Here is a 19572-nt window from a genome sequence, read left to right as displayed (position 1 = left end):
ACAACATTTATACAGTACCTTTTTAATTCTGAACACTTTTTTCATGCAAATTCTATTCTTCGCCCTCATGGATTTCAAGGATAAGAAAATCCAAGATCAATCCTGGAACCTTTCATGAGACTAAAATGAGAAGTGTGATGCCAAACTCAAGCAATTTTCCTATGAAAATCAAACCATGTCTTGAGAGGGGGAAAACTCAAGCTGCACCTAAAATCCTAAAGAGAACTTTAAAGGATCCTACAGAGGATCCTAAAGAGTATCCTAAATAAAGATCCATGACAGACATACTTTCACGAAGATTAGAGACATATAACCGTGCATGGAAACTACACACTGGAAATCCTCCGCTCAAGTTTCTTATTAGTGCAGGGCTCCTGATTTACCCCTTGTGCAAATCAGTTGCAGGGGCAGCCCTGGATACATCTTCTGTACCCTGAGCTCCCTTCTGTACAAGACAGACTACAGATGATTTTTTGTTCCTACCTCCTCACTAACCCGACCTAATTGCCCAGCTAATTGTCCCCTCACCAGCCAAGTTAATACACAAGCTAAATTCTGTGTTTGAATTTCCACCAATAGAAACATCTTGGAAATTTAATAGCACAACTGTTCTACTGAGGCTGCCTGAAGGGAACTCATACCAGCTTTCCTGGAGCAAAGATTGATTCCATCTTCTGCTGTTTTATTTTAAAGATCCAGATCCCAGATGATATCATCTTCTTGCCAAATACACTCCTAACAGCACAGTCAACTGCATCCAAGAATACAGAGTGTCAAAGGTTCTGAGATCCAAGAAATGTCTCAGCTGGTGTCTGACTCTCTTTGGCTTCTGGATGCTGTGCACTTGTGCACAGAAGGCATTCGCTATTTCATGTCAAATCTGACATCCCAATTTCTAGAGCTTTCATCATGAGGATTGGTCTTGGTTTTGTGGTTTTAACTTTCCCACCCACAGTGACAGCCACAAACACAAATGACCAGCACATAAATAGATAATTACATCATATGATGGGTGAGCAACTGGTCTATGGGTTGGGCATAAAGAGTTATAGCAAATGGGGTTACAATCAGCCACCACTGGGGTTCTGCAGGCCTCCATTCTAGGGCCAGTGCTCTTCAACATCTTCAGAAAAAACTTGGACACAAGACTTGAATGTATACTAAGTAAATTTGCTGACAACTTAAAATTGGGATGAGCTGTTTGTTCCCTTCAAGGCAGAGAGGCCCTGTAGAGAGACCTTGACAAATCAGAGGGCTGGGCAGCACATGAATTTTCACAAGGGCAAGTGCTGAATTCTATACCTGGGACAGGGCAACCCTGGATGTATGGACAGACTGCAGAAGAAGACACTGGAAAGCAGCACTGTGGAAAGGGACCTGGGGGTCCTGGTTGATGGCAAGCTGAATATGAGTCAGCAGTTCCCTGGCAGCCAGGAGGGCCAACCATGTCCTGGGGGGCATCAAGCAAAGCATCACCAGCCAGTCAAGGGAGAGGATTGTCCTGCTCTGCTCTGCACTGAGGCAGCCTCACCTTGAATATTGTGTGCAGTTTTGGGCGCCACAATATAGGAGAGATATTAAGCTCTTAGAGAGTGTCCAAAGGAGGACTACAAAGATGGTAAAGAGTCTTGAGGGGAAGCCATACAAGAAGCAGCTGAGGTCACTTGGTCTGTTCAGTCAGGCGAAGAGGAGACTGAGGTGAAACGTCACTGCAGTCTACAACTTTCTCGTGAGGGGAAGAGGAGGGGCAAGCACTGATCTCTTCTCTGTGGTGACCAGTGACAGGACCCAAGGCAATGGCCTGAAGCTGTGTTAGGGGAGGTTTAGGTTGGATATCAGTAAAAGGTCCTTCACTCAGTGGGTAGTTGGGACTGGAACAGCATGTTTGGACAATATTCTCAGGCACCTGGTGTGATTCTTGGGCTGATTCTGTGCAGGGCCAGGAGATGGACTTCAATGATCCTTGTGGGTCCCTTTCAACTCAGGATATTCTATGAATCTAAATCCTGTGCAAGCTGCACATGGTGGAAGTACGATCCAGGTTCTTTTTCTGCTTAGTCACAAAAGAATTTGACCTCCCTTATTTCTGTGACTCCTTTTAGTTCAAAATGCTTTGTTTTCATGTGCCTTTTGCATTCTCAACCTCATGGCATCCAGGATGGGGGGAAAGTCTCATATAGACAAATTTTGAGAGAGCTGAGCTGTTTACTTTTATGTTGGTATTCTGACTATTGAGCCCTACTAAAACCAATAAATCCTGAAATAACTTGTATTACTGTAGAGATTCTTAGTGATAGTCAGCATCTAAACAACTTTGGACATTTCAGAGCATTTGACCATGAGCAGACTCAACCCTGATGTTTGAAGATAATAAAGGAATTAAGATAGGTGTTGCACATTAAATATTATTTTGTTTCCTGAGCAGAATTCATAACATGACCCCATCTGAGCATGTTGCAGCTGTAGTCTAAATCAGAGCCTGAGCATCATCTTCACATTGCATATTTAACCTAGTAAATATTGTGCTTTCTTTGGGTTTGGCAGCAAAAGACAGAAAGTTCTCAAAGTCCTTGTGTGGGCTGCTGAGTGCTGCAGCTCCTGGTGAGAGGATATACAGAAGGAAGGTCCAAGGTCTTCATACAGGCTTTGTCCTCGTCCTTTTTTCTTAGCAGGCAGAGGAGAAAGCACCAAAAGTCATTTTAGATAATGGCTTGAGATTGCCTTCCATACAGGGGCATAACACTGCAGAACAGAGTGATGAGGAGGTTCATGGTGATGCAGCCCCTACAAAGCTGAATTGCTCCTCGTTGATGCCTAATTTGAGAAACTGGGTAAAAGGGCAATTAGAGAAATGCAATGTATTTCTTATACTTAGTTCCGTTCCAGAATAATAGAGCATCAGGTATAGAGTTTGTGAAGGGACCTGTAATGCCTGCATTGGTGATTTCAAAATCCTAAGGCAGTACTTAAAGACAATCTTTAAGGTAAGGACAGGAAGCCAGAGAGGGGTACAGCAGGATCCTGATGATCTGAACAGGGGGGCTGACACAGCACACATGCCCATGCAGTTGCTTTTCCAGTCCAGTGACACCCAGCACCAGCTCATCTCCTCCCTACCACCAACTTGCCATTTCCTGTGAGGCAGATTACATTAAGCCACATTTTTACTGCCACTCCATATTTGAGGAAGTTTAGATGTTTCTTGAAATCCATCTGAAAGCTTTATATATATATATATGTACACATATATTCATATACATATATATATATACTTTCCTCATGATGCTTTTGTTTGTTTGTGCTATCTCCTGTTATTTCCTTGCACAATTTTTTTGTGACTCAGTGGAAAATCAGCTCCTCTGATGCCTAACAAAGAGCAGGAGGAAGAGAGAGCTTGCTTCAGTAACTCATGACTATGTTTATTTTTCTCATCTTTGAGGGATTTGTTTTATGACTCTCGCTAAACTGTTTACTGAAAGTTCAACAGTAAGGCAGAAAGTCATTTGGAAGAAAACTGGGCTAAATTATAACAAAAATGTTGGTCAGCTTCCCAGAGGAAAAAGTTTTTTCTCTGTAATGTCTGTGCTGCTCTTCCTCTCCACCCACATACTGGAGAAGTTCAAATGTGATAAAATGGGAAACTGAGCAGGGATGAAAACTGAATGAATTGTAGTTGGTCTGGAAGACACGGAAGCTCACTTGCCCCTCAAAAGTTTTGGTTTTTTCCACTCTTCAGTTTGACATCATTGAGAAGGACACAGACCTACAGAAAAGAGAAGTTACATGAAATTCTACTGTGTTGACTTTCTTGAGTGTCCACTAGTTCTTCGTAGCTCTCAAGGAGAACTAAAAGACCTGTATTTGATATTATCAAATAACTTATCTTCACAACATCCCATTCTGCAAGTGGAGAAACCAAGGCACTGGCTAGCTAAATGTCCCATACAATGTCACAGAGGGGAAATGCAGTAGGGCCAGTTGTAGAAACGTAACAACTTCATTCCTTGTCTTGCCAAACTATTGGATGGAAGAAAGGCTAAGGGAGAGACTCACTCTTATGCTTTTGTGTTTCAGCATTCCTGATGAATGCTCATTCCCTAGTGAGGTGGAGGAGGCGTATCACAGAATCACAGAATATGCTAAGTTGGAAGGGACCTACAAGGATCTTTGAGTCCAGCTCCTGGCCCTGCAAAGGACCATCCCCACAAGTCACACCATGTGCCCAGGAGTATTGTCCAAATGCTTCTTGAACTCTGTCAGGCTTGGTGCTGTGACCACTTCACTGGGGAGCCTGTTCCAGTGCCCAGATACCCTCTGAACATTTTCTAATATCTAACCTAAACCTCCTCTGACACAACTTCAGGCCATTGCCTTGGGCCCTGTCACTGGTCACCACAGAGAAGAGATCAGTGCCTGCCCCTCCTCTTCCCCTCACCAGAAAATTTGATAAAATGAGACTGAGGTCTCCCTCAGTCTCCTCCAGGCTGAACAGACCAAGTGACCTCAGCTGCTCCTCATATGGCTTTCCCTCAAGACTCTTCATCATTTTCCTTGCCCTCCTTTGGACACTCTCTAAGAGTGGACACTCCTTTGGACACTCTCTTACATTGTGGTGCCCAAAACTGCACACAATATTCAAGGTGAGGCTGCCTCAGTGCAGAGCAGAGCAGGACAATCCCCTCCCTCGACTGGCTGGTGATGCTGTGCCTGATACCTCCCAGGACATGGTTGGCCCTCCTGACAGCTGAAACACATGGAAGATGTACCACCTAACTACAGTAGAACAATAAATTGTCTTTATTTTTCAGTTTTACAGCCCAAAGCTCCAGCCACTCATCAGTGTTACTCCTACTGCTGCACTGTTTAGTGGCAGCCATAGGCTTTGCAAGCTGAGGAACCAAGTATTGCTTTGGGCCAGTTCAGCTATGCAGAAACTGGAATGCTTTCCTGTTTGTAGATAAAGTGAATTTCATTTAGTGTTAAAATACATTTTGATTCAACAAAAGCATTATGGTATTTTTAATAGAGTTTATTGAATATAAAAATATTCATGACACTTGTATAGAAGGCAAATTCAGTTCCTAACTGTAGTCCTTGAAATTAGAAGGGTACTTTTCCAGTTCCTTTTAAACCACATGTAATAACTATCACTTGCTTCTGACTCTTTATTCATTCCCTAAGAGAAGGTTACTTAAATACCAGTTAAGTAAATATGTAATCATTAAGACATTTATTGAATGTTAATGTTGCATTTAATAAAGCTTAGATTTTTAAATGGATCACATTAAGATGTCGAGGGTGCAACAGGGAAAATTCTCAATTTTCCCTGATTGGGTCATCAACCGAATCACAGAAAAATCATGAGCTGGGACCCTCAAAACTGAGACACCTTCATGACCCAGGTGTGTGTGTGTATGTGTGTATGTGTATGTGCGTATGTGTGTGTGTGTGTCTTTTGATTCCTGCTTTGCACCCTATCAGAGGTAACAGTCCTGACAGGGAACATCTCCCTGCACAATGGACAAAGGTGTATGGATCACTGAAGCTGCAGAGACACAAACTCATAAGTCCATTTGAGTCTTAATTTAGGCTAATCATGCAAGTGTGCTAAAAACCTGAACCTGGGCTTCTGAACTCAGACCCGAAGCATGGCTAATGCAGCTAGACCACATCCAGGATCAGCTGGCTTACTTTCAGACAATTTGGCTGTCCCTATGTGCACTGAGATATCACAAAAACATAGAATCACAGAACGGCTTGGGTTGGAAGGGAGCTTAAAGGCCATCTCATTTCAATCCCCTGCCATAGGCAAGGACACTTTCCACTGGAGCAGGTTACTCAAAGCCCCATCCAACCTGGCCTTGAACAATTCCATGGATCAGGCATCCACCACTTCTCTGGGAAGCCTGTTCTAGTGCCTCACCATTTTCACAGTAAAGAATTTCTTCTTTATATGCAACCTAAACCTACCCTCTTTCTGTTTAAAGCCATTCCCCCTTGCCCTGTCACTACATGCCCTTGTAAAAAGTCCCTCTCCAGCTTTCTTATAGGCCCCTTCAGCTACTGAAGGGCCACAATAAGGTCACCCCAGAGCCTTCTCTTCTCCAGGCTGAACAATCCCAATTCTCTCAGCCTGCCTTCATAGGAGGAAAACTAATCATCTTCATGTCCCGCCTCTGGACTCACTCCAACAGCTCCATGTCTTTCCTGTGCTGAGAACCCCAGACCTGGACACAGCACTCCAGGTGGGGTCTCACAAGAGCAGAGTAGAGGGGGAGAATCCCTTCTGTCAACCTGCTGGCCACACTGCTTTTGATGCAGCCCAGTATAAAAGTGGCTATCTGGGCTTAAATGCCGGCTCATGTCTAGCCTCTCATCCACCAGCACCCCCAAGTCCTTCTCAGCAGTGCTGCTCTCGATCCCTTTATCCCTCATCCTATATTGATATGGGTGTTGTCCTGATCCAGGTGCAGCACCTTGCACGTGGCCTTGATGAACCTCATGAGAAAATAACTTGTGTTCCATGTTCCTTTATCAACTGTCCCAGAGCCCTGAAGCCCCCTTTGATCACCCTTGAATTACATGTTATGACTTCATCACCCCACCACACGGAAGAGCAGTAATAGGAAGACCCTATTCTCACTTGAAGTCTGAGAGTGTCAGTCAATAACTTGATCCCAACAGCTGGGATGTGCAGAAAAACTATTACATTAGGTAATGCAGCCACAGTCAATTCTCCCAGCAGAGACATCTGCTGGATAGAGCAGAGTGGAAATCTCATCTGAGTCACTTAAAATTGGATAAAACAAAACCCTAGAGAATGTGGAGAAGGAAAGAGCCCTCACAAGTAAGGAGAGAGCCTCAGTGTGGCCTGATGCAAAAGACTATATTGTCACCTGAGACGGAATCATACTTGTCCTCGGTGGTGAATTCTCTCCCCATATGTGGCTGGAGGTCACATCTTGTAGCCCACAGGATGCTACACATGTTGATGTGTACACTGCATGGCATTGTACAGTCCTAAGTGCCTGAGAGTCAGGCCAGGCATGCCCCTATGGACAAGCTACGGGCTCCCTGGAATACCTGGTGTGGGTAAGAGACAGACCTGAGAAACTGTGCCATGCAGGCACAGTGTAGAGAGCACCTCCTCTGTCAGGACCGATGGTCCAAAAGAGAGGGACTGGGACACTGTTCCCCATTTCTTGCTGCCTCACCTGACAGCTTCCTGCAGGGGCAGAGAACACCTTCAAGAAGGGAAGAGGCTGGGGGACGAAAAGCAAATGTCCAGGGAATTTATACATTTATTTCTTCTGTGTCTTCCCCCTTCAGCACATTTAGCAGCCAAAGGGGCTCCTCTGTCCTTGGAAAGAATCCAGCAGCCTCTCCAGGCAACACATCAGAGAGAAGATATTAGGGGCCCGGAAACTGGGTTTGCTATTTAAGCTGGTCCTTTTCTCTACTTTGCTTAGAGAGAACTGAACAGCTGGCTTTCCACTGGCACAGCTGGGGCTTTTACCTTAAGACTAATTTTAACAGTTTCACTGGCAGTGCAAAAGCTGCAGCTTTTTAGGACTTGCTGAAAAGTTTAAGATGTGTCCTGGGTGTATTTTTGCAATAGAAGCTAAATTTTATGACCTTTTTTCCCCTTTCCTGTGACAACAGTAACTCTGCCTCTACCTTGGCCTTATTTTTTTAGTCAAATCTGGTCCATCTCAGTTTTTAACTGAGCCCATCATAGGACTGTCTAAGTGCCTGGAGAACACATTACAGGGATGATATTTTTAATAGTAAGAGTATTTAACCCCTGGCACAGTTTACTGGAAGGTGATGGAGGTTCTCTGCCTAAAGGCAGTACCTTTCCAAATCATACCTACTTTTTCTAGTAAAATTTCATGGGTTTGCAGCAGGGGTCAGAAAGAAAGAAGGTCTATGGGCTGTTATCAAGGTGGTTTGACATTTTCTCTTCTGGAAAGACATCACATTTGGAGTTCTCTCTCCTGTTCTGCTACATCAGGGCAGGTGCCTAGAATTACTGTGAACTGTATTGAACAATATTCTTCACTCACATATTTTAGCAGGCAGAAGAAGGAGAGAAGAAAAGTTATTGATATATATGATATAAATACTATAGGCCATGAAGTGTGATCTTTCAGGAGACCCTACTTGAAAGCAGAGGCTCATACCTAACGTATCATTTCTCTCTCATGTGGTAATTACCTTTTCTCTCCCTAAATCACCTCAGCAGTTTCATTTGAAGAAGTCTTGAACCTCTTTACTTCCTGATCTAAATATATATATATATATATATATATATATTTTGTAATGGACACAAATGGCTACTGTGTTTCCCTCCAGAATGGACTGTATTTCAGGGAGCAGGGAGCAGAGACCTCCCAGAACTGTTCTAATGTTCGTGCTGCAAGTTTCAGTGAGCAGCTCACCACTATGCAGCTTTGCCAGTTCAGATCAGCCAAGGATATCCCCCCTAGGCCATGAAAAGCATCATGCCTGATGTTGCTCATATGAAAAATCCTCACAGCCTAATCATGGGCTGTCTGGAAAGGCTGGGTTGTATTTGTATAATGGATGCTGCTAACCTATCATTTCAATATATTTCTTTCATGACAGTTCTGCAGAGTCTGCTTGTCGGAGGACCTGAGAACATCAGTCTGAGCATAATACAAAAGTCTTTCCATCTTTTCTGTTCACATTTAATGGGGATGAGAACAAATCACCTAAAAGACAGCATCATCAGGCACCTGACATGTCTTATGAACATTTTCAAGAACCAGGCACAAGAACTCAAGCACTTACTCATTAATTACTTTGATATTAAAAGTAGAGAGTCACAGAATACAGGGCAGATAGGATCCATTCTGTGTACAGAAATTGAATTGCCTAGTTTCATATTCTGCATGGTGCTTCAGATTGTAAAAAAAAAAAAAAACAAAACCAAAAACCAAACCAAGCAATCAAACAAACAAAAAAAAAAAAAAAAACAAAACCAAAAACCAAACCAAGCAATCAAACAAACAAATAAAACCAAAACAACCCCCCCCATTCCTTATAGAGTCACATATGTCTGAGAGCTTTTCTGTGAAATTAACTATGGAGTCAAAGCAATAGAAAAGCTTCCATATTTCTCTATTCCAGGCTGAGACAAGTTTGTAAATACTTCCAGAAATTGCCAACATGCCTGCAGGGTAAGATCGCTAATGTTCACCTCCCTGCTCTGAAATGCAGAGCACCTTATCTTCTTCAGCCCTCCCCCAGTCACAACCAGCAATAAATCATGCCCTTCAGTTGTTGGAATCTCTCGTCATAAGGGATATGGGTTTTAGGTTGAGAAACACAAATCCACCTTGACAGAGCCAGTCAGGCATATACATGGGCTATGCTGCTGATAAATTTGTACCAAGCACTCCTAGTGTGGAAATAACTTAGTCACACTACGCACATAACATTTTTGCACACTAACTTGTTGCCAGTATAGTTTATTCCAAAATCCCCACCCTTCTACAAGAGAAAAAAGCTGTTTTAGCAGTAGCACTGTCTTGATGCATCTGTACTAGGTAGGTTTGCAGGCACAACTCTTCCCCCCCAAGCCAGCTAGCCTCAGTAACTTTCTTGCAAAGGGAAGAATTGAAACACACAGGCCATATGGACAAGGGGCTCTGGGCCCAAGCTACCCTTTCTTCAGGAGGCCACAAGCTCAGGCAGCACAGAAGGGCAGCATAAGATGCTCTCACCACCAAAGTAAGGAGGCACCAGGGAGGCTGCATTGGGAGGAACCTGTCATCAGCAGAAAAGGAGCCTTGTAAATCATCCAGTGTAGATCACTGGCATGTGGAGAACTGATACTGCCCTGATGGAAGGCTCTTGATACTAACATTTTCCCTGATCCAGCGACTCAAAACACCAAGAGAGGAAATGTGGAGGGACCCAAATGTGCAGCACTGAGGAAGCAGGGGCATACTTTTGCTACAGCCTGTCTGCAGCAGTGCTTTCACATTGCCAGGGCAGACCCCAGTTCCACGGGTGCAGGCACATTGTACCATGTACTCAATGCTCCTCTCCTGACAGCAATCTCAGATGGTCACTTTAAAAACGACTATCACCAGTATGGGAGCTCACTGGCACCAGCTCACTGCCAGGAACCAAAGGTTCCACAGGGGTGTGAACAAGCTGCTCATGGACAGTTAAAGAAATCCTGGATAGAAACAGAGGTATTTGGTAACCTGACAAAGAAGAAGGAGTACAGATAGAGCTAGAGAAGTACTCAAAGTAGGAACAAGCTGTATAAAAAGTCTTATGAGAATGAAATGTAGAAAAAACATGCTGGACTGGAGTAAAAGGACCCTATTCCCTCCTCACCCTGGGCTCTTGAATCCCAGTTCAGAGTAAATGAAGAACTTCCTGTGTTGTGCTAGTCATCACCATGAAGCAATAGCCTTCAGGTTCACCTCCTGCAGTCTCCAGGAAAGAAGCTCACAGCCCTGCTGAGCTTAATGTGGCAGTCACCAGACTCAGTAACTTGGCATTGAGGTGTGTTAGATGTGGCTTTGGGTTTACACTAAAACCAATGCTGTATGGAAAGTGACTGTCAGTACTCAGTGAAGGGAGAGAAACGTTCATAAACTTCATGAGCCTGTGAAGGATTGGGGGGGGGGCTAATTTTGGTAGTCCGAAAAGGTCTATGCTGGGAAATAACTTTCATAGCAATGCCTCTGAAAGGTGGGGGTGGAGGCATTGTACTGAAGCCTTGGGCTATGGGAGAGTATCAGATGAAGATATGCAATGCTACCACAGGCCAAAACTTGCCTGAGCCAGAGTGTGCCTCCTCATGGCTGGGACAGTCCTCCCAAGCTCTGCCAGCTGCAGTTCCAGCCATGGGAGGAGGCTCCCTCCTGCCCTGGAAAGTACTGGTAGATCTCTCAGTGCTTTGGAGTTGTTAATCATTTTAGGCTCTGGTGCAATAGAGACTCACTCTGTGCCTGGTTTGCCAGCCTTTCCTGCCAGCATAGGTAGAGTGTCCAGAAAAGTAAAGTCCCCATCTGTTTCCCCATGATCCTAATCCTATCAAAGCCCATTAGAGTTTGACAGTTGTCTTGAATGCAAAATAACTTTCGCTGCAGGGGAGAAATCTTCAAGTCTCTGTTCAGCTCCTGTTTCTTCTGCCTTCAATGGGAGGAATTGCTGCCTGTAATGACAGCTGCCCCACATCACTGAGAAACTGGGTACTGGCGGGTCAGGAGGGGAATGAGGAGAACAAAGGCTTCACTAGGCTAAAATCAGTGTGAAACACCAGCAACTAGGTATTCTATGAGCCTAGCTTTGCCAGGCAGCTAAAATCAAGTTCATATAAGAAACAACATAGGGAAGCCAGAAATTATTTTGTTATCTTTTTACTTGCTAGAATTCTGGGTCTGGACAGCAGCCAGCTCTCCCTTCCCCAGTACAGGGCTGTGAAGCCTGGAAACTGTTCTCCTTTATCTCTGAGCTGCTCATTGCAATGTCTGCAAAGCAGTAACAAGACATCTGATTGACCCAAATATATCAGTGATCACAGTTTCAGGAATGCTTAACATGCTGTAAATTGAACAGCTTGGCTGATGTTTAACCCTTTACTAATCGTCTGGTTTTAAAAATATTGCAGCTTGTAAGCAGGACTATTAGCCAGTGGGATGGCTCAGCTAAACTCTGGCTTGTACTCCTTCCAAATAGTGTAGTTAGGAGGCGGAGTATTTGGGGGAGGTGATGTTTTCCCAGCTATTGATTTAAGGGTGTAGCCACAGTATAGCCTGTTGATTAACTGCTTAGCTTACAAGAGACAAGCTGTAATTGAAATTAATGCCATGCATCACTTGGAGCTTATATGTACTTCGATAACAGGAAATGTAGTGTCCTTATCCATGGCGATGGTACTTCTCCAGGGGGGATTCCCAGTACAGACACTGGCAATTGGATGCTCAATAGAAGCATAACTCACCCTGAAAGAAACATAAATAATTCACCTAAATCAAAATACGTGTCCAACCTACATACAGAATAAAATTAGTATTCTGCTTTCAATCTTTTTTCAACAAGCTAGGAGTTTTCTTAAAGCTATTTCAAGTTGTAAAGTGACAACAAACAGAAGCAATTCTGTGTCATTTCTTTGGTAAAAATATCAGCGTACTGATGGATAAAAGCCTCATGCTTATAGTAATGGTACTGTTCACCATCGTGAAGTGCAGAAATCACACCTGGTGTTCACCTCACACTTTTCAAAGGGTGAAAGTGTAAAGCATCATCTGGCAATGAGGCTTCAGGGTCGGAATAGCATGAGACCCGAATTCCTGGCCAACAAGAGAAATGTTTTACAGCTGGTATTGCATTTGAGGAAAGCCAGGATGATAATATATGATAATATTTCTTATTATCATTATCACCGGTGCCGCCGGTGGCTGCAGGGCGGCGGCGTGAGCGGCAGGAGGCGCCGGTGCGACACGGTCGCCCGGAGCGGCGGGGGAGGCTCCCGCTGCTCGCTGCCCGGGAATTTGAGGCAAAAGACAGGGAATTCGGCTTCTGCTTTTTGAGTCTTTTTTTCTCTCTCTTTTTTTTTTTTTTTTTTTTTTTGGGGGGGGTGTGCCTGTGTGTATGTAAGTTGTTAAGATGGATTAGGAGAGTTTGAATGTTTTTAACATTCAAAAGAAAGAATTCCCCATTTCTTATATTAAAAGAAAACAAATTATTTTCCATCTAACCTGGAAGGGAGTGGTGTGGCTGAAAAAAATACGAGTTGCTGTGATATCTCAACAGAGCAGAAAGAGTTGGGGAGATGAGAAAGGGATTTTTTTTTCTTTTGCAGTATTTAAGATTCTGAGTGTGGTGGTTTTGCTACACTGATCCAACTCCAATAACTACTTTGGAGGATAGCCACGGCACTGAGAGCAGAAGGGAGGGGTGTTTAATCTAACGCGGCTCGCAAATGTGTTCTTCCCAAGAGAGGTCCCCAGAAAAATACAGGAAGGGCAGAGCTAAGCTTCTTTGCCTTGGGAAGGCAGAAAAATGGAAATGGGGGATAAAGAAATAGCTACTCTTCCAAAGACCTCGAAGGGACAAAACTTGAAAAGAAGGGCTGGCTGTTGTTTCCTCGGGAAGGATAATCCGTGGGGTGGGACAGCATCCTGCCGCCGGCTCCGCAGCCTTGAAATTTTCTCTGGAGAAAGTTCAAATGCCAGGAAAAGCTGGTCCTCACGCTCCGTGACACACCTGGTGCGTGATCGCGCCGCACATTCCAGTGTGTAAGGACGCGAAGGGCGCTGCCCTCCGTGCAGAGAGGCCCCGCGGCGGCTGCCACCTGCTGCCGCCGAAGCGGGAGGAGGCGCAGGAAGAGGTGATGCTCTGTGGGTTCTCACCACCGCGCCTCGCCCGCGGCCAGCGGTGGCCCTGCCCGGCAGGGAGCCCCGGCATCACGGCGCGGTGTCCCGCGTTGGCCCCGGGCGTTACGCTGCCGGGCGGACAGGTGCGTGTCCGGGTGTGCACTCGTACGTGCGTGCACAGCCTGGTACGTGAGCGATCCCTTTGTGCAACCCCCTGCCGGCTCCCAGCCCCGCTCCCGGCCCCCAGCGCCGGGCTGGGGGCCGAAGGAGCGGTGGAGCGGAGGGGGTGCCGATGTGCCGCTGATCGCGGCGCGACCTCTCGGTGCGGCCGTGGGCGGGAGGCGGCGCGGCCGTGGGCGGGAGGCTCCGCGGCATCTCGTGCACCGGCGGCGGGGGGCGGCCCCGCTGCCTGCGCACCGCCTCTCCCTTCCCCCTCCCCGCTGTCCTCCCTCGGCGTGCGGGCTCCTTTGTGCTGCCTGCAGCGGGGAGGAGGACGCGGGGGGCCGAGCGCCCCCGCCGCAGCGCGCTCCCTGCCTGCGGGCGGGCGGCCGGAGCGGCCCCCGCGCCACCCCCGACCCTTGTGCCCCCTGGAGGGGGCGCCCCGCCGCGGGTGGGACCGCAGCCCCGCCATCGCCGCTTTAAGCGGAGCTCCACGCCGGGAGACGGGGCGGGCCGGGCGCGCCCTCTCGGCTCCCCCACGTGGTGCGGGTGCCCGTGTCCCCGGCCGCCGGCGGAGCGGGGCGCACACGGCGCGGGGCTGCTGCCGGGCTACCCCGCTCCCGCCGCCGTTCCCCGGGTGGCAGCTCCGGCCCGCGGCCATGCGCCAGCGCCGCCCTGAGCGGCCGAGCGGCGGGGCTGCACCGCCGCTGTGTCCCGCGGCGGCGGCGTGAGGCGGCATGAGGATGAGGCGGGCGAGGCGGGCCGCGCCGGGCCCCCTGCCCCTTCTGGGGCTGCTGCTCCTGGGCGCCCTGCCGGGGCTTTGGACGGTGCTGCTGCGACGGGAAGCGGCGGCGCAGCTAGAGCCGGAGCCGCTCCCGCCCTCGGAGCCCCCCGCGGGGCGGTGGGGCTGGGGAGGCTCCCCGGCGGCGCGGGGCGAGTCCGGTGGCGGCGGCCAGAAAACTTTCCGGACGCTACTGGCGATGCCGGAGGCGGCGACGGGCCAGGAGGAGCGGGGCGGCGAAGAGCGGTTCGCCGTGACCGGCTCGCTGCCGCCGGCCGATACCGCCTCCCCGGTGGAGCGGGGCATCTTCTGGAGCCGTGAGCTGGAAGAGCAGGTGCCGCCGGGCTTCGCGGCGGAGGAGGCGGCGGCGTGGCTCTCGGCCGCCCGCGCCGCCCGCGTGTCCTCGCTGGAGCGGGGCGGCTGCGGGCGCAGCTCCAACCGGCTGGCGCGGCTGTCGGACGGGAGCCGCGCCTGCGTCCGCTACGGCATCAACCCGGAGCAGATCCAGGGCGAGGCGCTCTCGTACCACCTGGCCGGGGTGCTGGGCATGCAGGAGCGACTGCCGCCCATGGCCCTCGCCCTGGTGGAGGCCCGCGGGCGGCAGTGGGAGCCGGTGCGGGAGGAGCTGCGCGGCTCACATTGGGCCGAGGGCGCCGTGGTCAGCCTGACCCGCTGGGTGGACAATCTCACCGCCGTGGTGGCACCCGCGCCCTGGAGCGCCGAGGCGGGCGCCGGTCGGCGGCTGCAGCCGCTGTCGGCGGGAGAGCTGGGCGGGCTGCCGCCGTCGCAGCTGGTGGAGTTGGTGCAGTGGAGCGATCTGATCCTCTTCGACTACCTGACGGCCAACTTCGACCGCCTGGTCAGCAACCTCTTCAGCCTGCAGTGGGATCCCCGGGTGATGCGCCGTGCCACTAGCAACCTGCTCCGTGCCCCCGACGGCGGGCTCGTCTTCATGGACAACGAGGCGGGTCTGGTGCACGGCTACCGCCTCCTCGCCATGTGGGACCCCTACAACGAGCCGCTGCTCCGCTCCGTGTGCGTGTTCCGCGAGGGCACGGCCCGCCGCGTCGCGGAGCTGCACCGCCGCCGCAGCGCCGCCGCCGAGCTGCGCCGCCGGTACCGGGCGCGGGAGCCGCTCTGGGCGCGCCTCGGCTTCCTCTCGGAGCGCCAGGCAGAGCTGCTGCAGGCCCGCGTCGACTTCGTGCACCGCCACATCGCCCACTGCCGCGCACAGGCCGCCGTGCTCTGATGGCCCCGGGCCGGGCGGAGGCTGGCGCCGACAGCTCCAGCTTTCCTCTCCTTTAAGGCAGCGGGACTTGCCCCGGCAGCTGCCGAAGGCAGGAGCTGACCCAGCGTGCCACCCCGGTGCTCGGTGCCCCGTAATCGCTGCGACTGCCGGGGATGGGGGGTGCGGAGGATGGGAACGGCCGCCGGGAGCGGCGGGCATCGCGGGCAACTTGTCTGCCGGGGCTGTCGAGAGGAGCGATTAACTCCCGTTTGTCAAGATCTCTGAAGATGCGGAGCGCAATCGGTATAATTATGGCCGAGTTTCATTCCAGGACTCTGCCCCCAGAGTTTGAAAAACATGAGAGGTTCAGCATCTTTAGTGCTTTCCTTAATTTTCTGGGTGCACTTGCCCTCGTAAGAAACCCCATAGGAAAACTGTTGTCTTTGTCTGGATTGAGGTCGAGTACCTCTTCCAAAGGACGCAGGTGGAAACATTTTTTATATATTCTTTCTTTTACAATGGCATATTTAAGTATAAATGTTGATATTGATAGACCAAGAACTGATTGCACAATAGGGGAGCCCCTAACTAGCAAAACTGCCCTATTTATGAAACTTGTTTCCTACCGATTAACGAAAGTGAACCTTTCCACTGATTGTTAAATCTTGTCGGTGAGAAGTGTATAGGAAGCTGATATTCCCTTAGCTCTTAGTTTTTGTTGTGGTTGCATCGGGTTAAACTGTTTTGATTCTTAAGCATTTGTTTGTAATCATCACCATCATCCTTCCATCTGACCAGTAAAGTAACTGACTAAATGGGTGGCACAAGAAGGTCTCCCATTTTAAAAAATACTATGTGCTAAGACTTTGGCACGATAGTTAAAGTGGACGAAAAACTGTTACATGCACTTTACTTTGACTTTTTAATATTTTTTTTATAGAAGAAGACCTTTTTATTTTACAAAGTCTGCTTTTTATGTACATTATATATGTTCATAAGTTTTTCTGTAACTTACTAAAGAAACTGATATTTCAGTAAAGTGTGTTAATGTTTTGCCTTTGGACTGAATGTTTGCCTGAGCTTTGACAGGGAAGCATGTGTCTCCTCAGCCTTCTTTGATGGGTAGTGGAGGCCACCACCTTCCAGCTTCTCACTCCACTGAACTGAATGAACTTTTACTTGTTCCCTCTGAGGCAAGGAGGGGGTAGAGTTAAGCTTTCAAACACTACTCTCCTCTGTCTCTCATTCCTAGCTGTTGTGTCATTGAAAGGGCAAAAGCTCTTTGAGTGGCTAAAGTAATGTGAGTACTTCGGCTGAATAGACATTTGTCTGGTTTTTAAAACCTGAAATGAACTGCCTTGCCTAGCCCTGAGATAACTGTAGCAGTTAGTTTCAGCAAACTGATAGAGCTTATGTGGGCTAGCTGCCCTCAGCCTTTTTGGGTCCTGGGGCTGGATACTAACCTCTCAGTTCATGTGATGTCAACTGTTACTGCACCAGAAGCATCTCCAGAGATGGTGATTGTTTTCAGTGGGTGTTATACTGCTTCTCAGTTTTTTCTTCCCATTTTGGCTATCTTTGCCATGGGGGTTGAGGCCGAACTGAAGAACAGGAAACCTTTTCAGTCTTGCTGAAATAGTTGGTGGAGTTTTTTTCCCCTACAATAGTTCTGTTCTGGGTAGGGTGAAGCAGTAGCAGTGGGCATACAAAATAAAATATTTGTACCTCGTTTGCTTTTTTACATGTACCAGTATTCACAGAAGAGGCCATTGTTCAGCTCAAAATAACAGCCAGAATAAGGACAAAGGATAAACTAATCCTTTCTAGACCCTAAATACCAGTATATCTCCTGCTGTAATCAAACAGCAGCATAATCTCTTCTACATCTGGATAGGCACCTCTTTTGATGAAGGCAGCAGCGTTCTTGGTGGCTGCTGTTCAAGTAGGCACTGTCTTCAGTGTTGAGCACTAACCCTGCTATGAACTCAAGGAGGGCTGAGCATTCATACCTGCAGGAGGTCTTCAGTCTATTAATATTCATTATTTAGATTAAACTTCACATCAAAGACAATTGTCTTTGTCCATTACAGCAGGTTTTTTTTTTTTTTGTGGGTTGTTTTTTTAATAGGACAAGACAAGACAAGAAAAACGCCCCCAAAATTAATGGTTGATTAATTAAATACGTTAGATATTGCATCTGTATGTATGCGTATTTATTTCAAAACGTCCCAGCAGCCTCCAAGACTAGCTTTCATTCAGCTGCTTAACTGTCAAGGCTCTCTATTGAACTTGTATTTATAGTTCACTGCATTTATCTGTACGAACAATGCACAGAATCCCATGTGACATTCCTTTGCCATTTACATGATAATACACAATTTTAACTGTAATTCTTAATTCTTCTTTAGCATTGCTTTGTAACTGAAATACAGCAGTACTGTCGCATTCACCTCATGAAAATGCATTTAAATAATAAACTGCTGGCATACATTTTAAACCACCGTGAAGAGCAAACTGCTGTGCCACAAGCATCTAAGGTTTCATTTCTGTTAAAGTAGTTTTATAATTATGGCACAACTGTGGCTTTGATGGCTAATGGGAAGTAAATCTCATTTGCAATGTCTTTAGAGCTGGAGCCTAGATAATTACCCCTTTCAAGAAGAAACATGATTTCCTATTTGGTGACTGGTAACTTCCTCAAGTTATATATAAGTAACGTGTTCAAAAATGGTGTAGTTTTAGGTTGGTGTGAAACTAGACATGCTGTGCTAGAGAAGCAGTGCCCTGGGAAATGTGTTCATTCAAAAAGGACAGAGAAAACTGGCATAGATGGAGAATGATACTTTACTTCGTTGCTCTCTTATTCTTCTTGTGCAAATCATCTTCTGGGCCAGAAGCTTTGAATTATCATTAGATTAAGGCAAACTTACTTTATTCTGTGTGATTTCTTTAAAGCAACCACTGCTTTGTAAATCAGTGGTTTGGTACACTTTTTGCATGCCATTTTATCTGTATTTGTTGTCTTAGGTTTGACTGTCTTCCTGCAGAACCAAGGGATGAAGCTGTAAACTTGACATAGTGTAACTTCAATGGCACTCAGGTAACTGCCTACTTCCAGTAGTTTTCTTTGAGTTACAGTAATTGGTCAGGCAAGGAAGACCACTGCTTATTTGAGAACAGGAAGACTTCAGGACCTGGAATTTGTGAGTAGAAGGTGGTTGTCAATAGTAGGGTTGGCCGGTTCTGGCTGTGCGTGTCCAGCAGCTCAGCAGCCCTTTGTCTGAGGCTCAAGGAATCATCTGTGCAACCTGTATCAGAATGGGGCTGTAGGGCTTTAGACCTCACTCAGCAGAACGCTAAAGGATGCACTTCCCACAGCTTTTCACAGGCTTTCAGTGAAGGATGTGCTTAGCAAGGTTGGCTGTGCTGGTACCTTGGCCAGATGTGGACTGTTGCACAGATCTGGAGAGGCTGGGTGGGAGTCTCAGCCTGCTGTCTGTCCCAGATGTGAGACAGATGGTCTGGTTTTCAGCTCAGAGAAGACCTAGGTGCTTAACTGATAACACTAGAATCGGGAAAAAAAAATAGAAAAAAACCCCCAGGAAAATGTAGAGAGAATATTTTAATTTAAATGCTACACATTCAGTCTCCTATTTATGTTTCCCCACTTAAATTCAGAATGCCTCCCCAGATTTTTTCTTTCACTGGAATCTGAGGAGTCTTGTAGGATAGGTGGTTGTTGCTACTCCCAGCTTGAGTTCACAGTCACTGGGATATTACCTCTCAACCCTACTAGTGTGAAGGGAGGACAGATTTCATAGTTTCTGAGAACTAAGGGGTATCAAAACTGTGCTTGCAGTGGAGCACCAGACAGAGAAGTCCATGAATTCAGTGGAGCTCCCACTTGGTGAAAAAAGCAAGGCTGGCATTTGCAGCACAAATCTCCTTTTGCTTCTGTTTGCTTGCATCTGAAGTAATTTCCAGTCAGGATTTATTTTCATTGTGGGTTTTCCTGTGAGAATTTCCTTCACAGCTTGGGA

The 19572-nt window shown here is 47.5% G+C and overlaps 1 protein-coding gene across 1 annotated transcript; it reads left to right on the top strand.

Annotated features, from left to right (window-relative positions):
* Nucleotides 1-14266: 14266 nt before the first annotated feature.
* On the top strand, nt 14267-18026 carry FJX1 (four jointed box 1). Its single transcript, XM_017807100.1, has one exon. The coding sequence runs from the start codon at nt 14267-14269 to the stop codon at nt 15551-15553; it is 1287 nt and encodes a 428-aa protein (XP_017662589.1). The 3' UTR covers nt 15554-18026.
* The last annotated feature ends 1546 nt before the right edge of the window (nt 18027-19572 follow it).

The sequence above is a fragment of the Lepidothrix coronata genome, unplaced genomic scaffold (assembly GCF_001604755.1).
Source record: "Lepidothrix coronata isolate B3197 unplaced genomic scaffold, Lepidothrix_coronata-1.0 Scaffold1, whole genome shotgun sequence".
NCBI classification, from domain to species: domain Eukaryota; kingdom Metazoa; phylum Chordata; class Aves; order Passeriformes; family Pipridae; genus Lepidothrix; species Lepidothrix coronata.
Note: the sequence above shows the minus strand (reverse complement) of the source record. Positions and strands in the feature narration are given on the sequence as shown.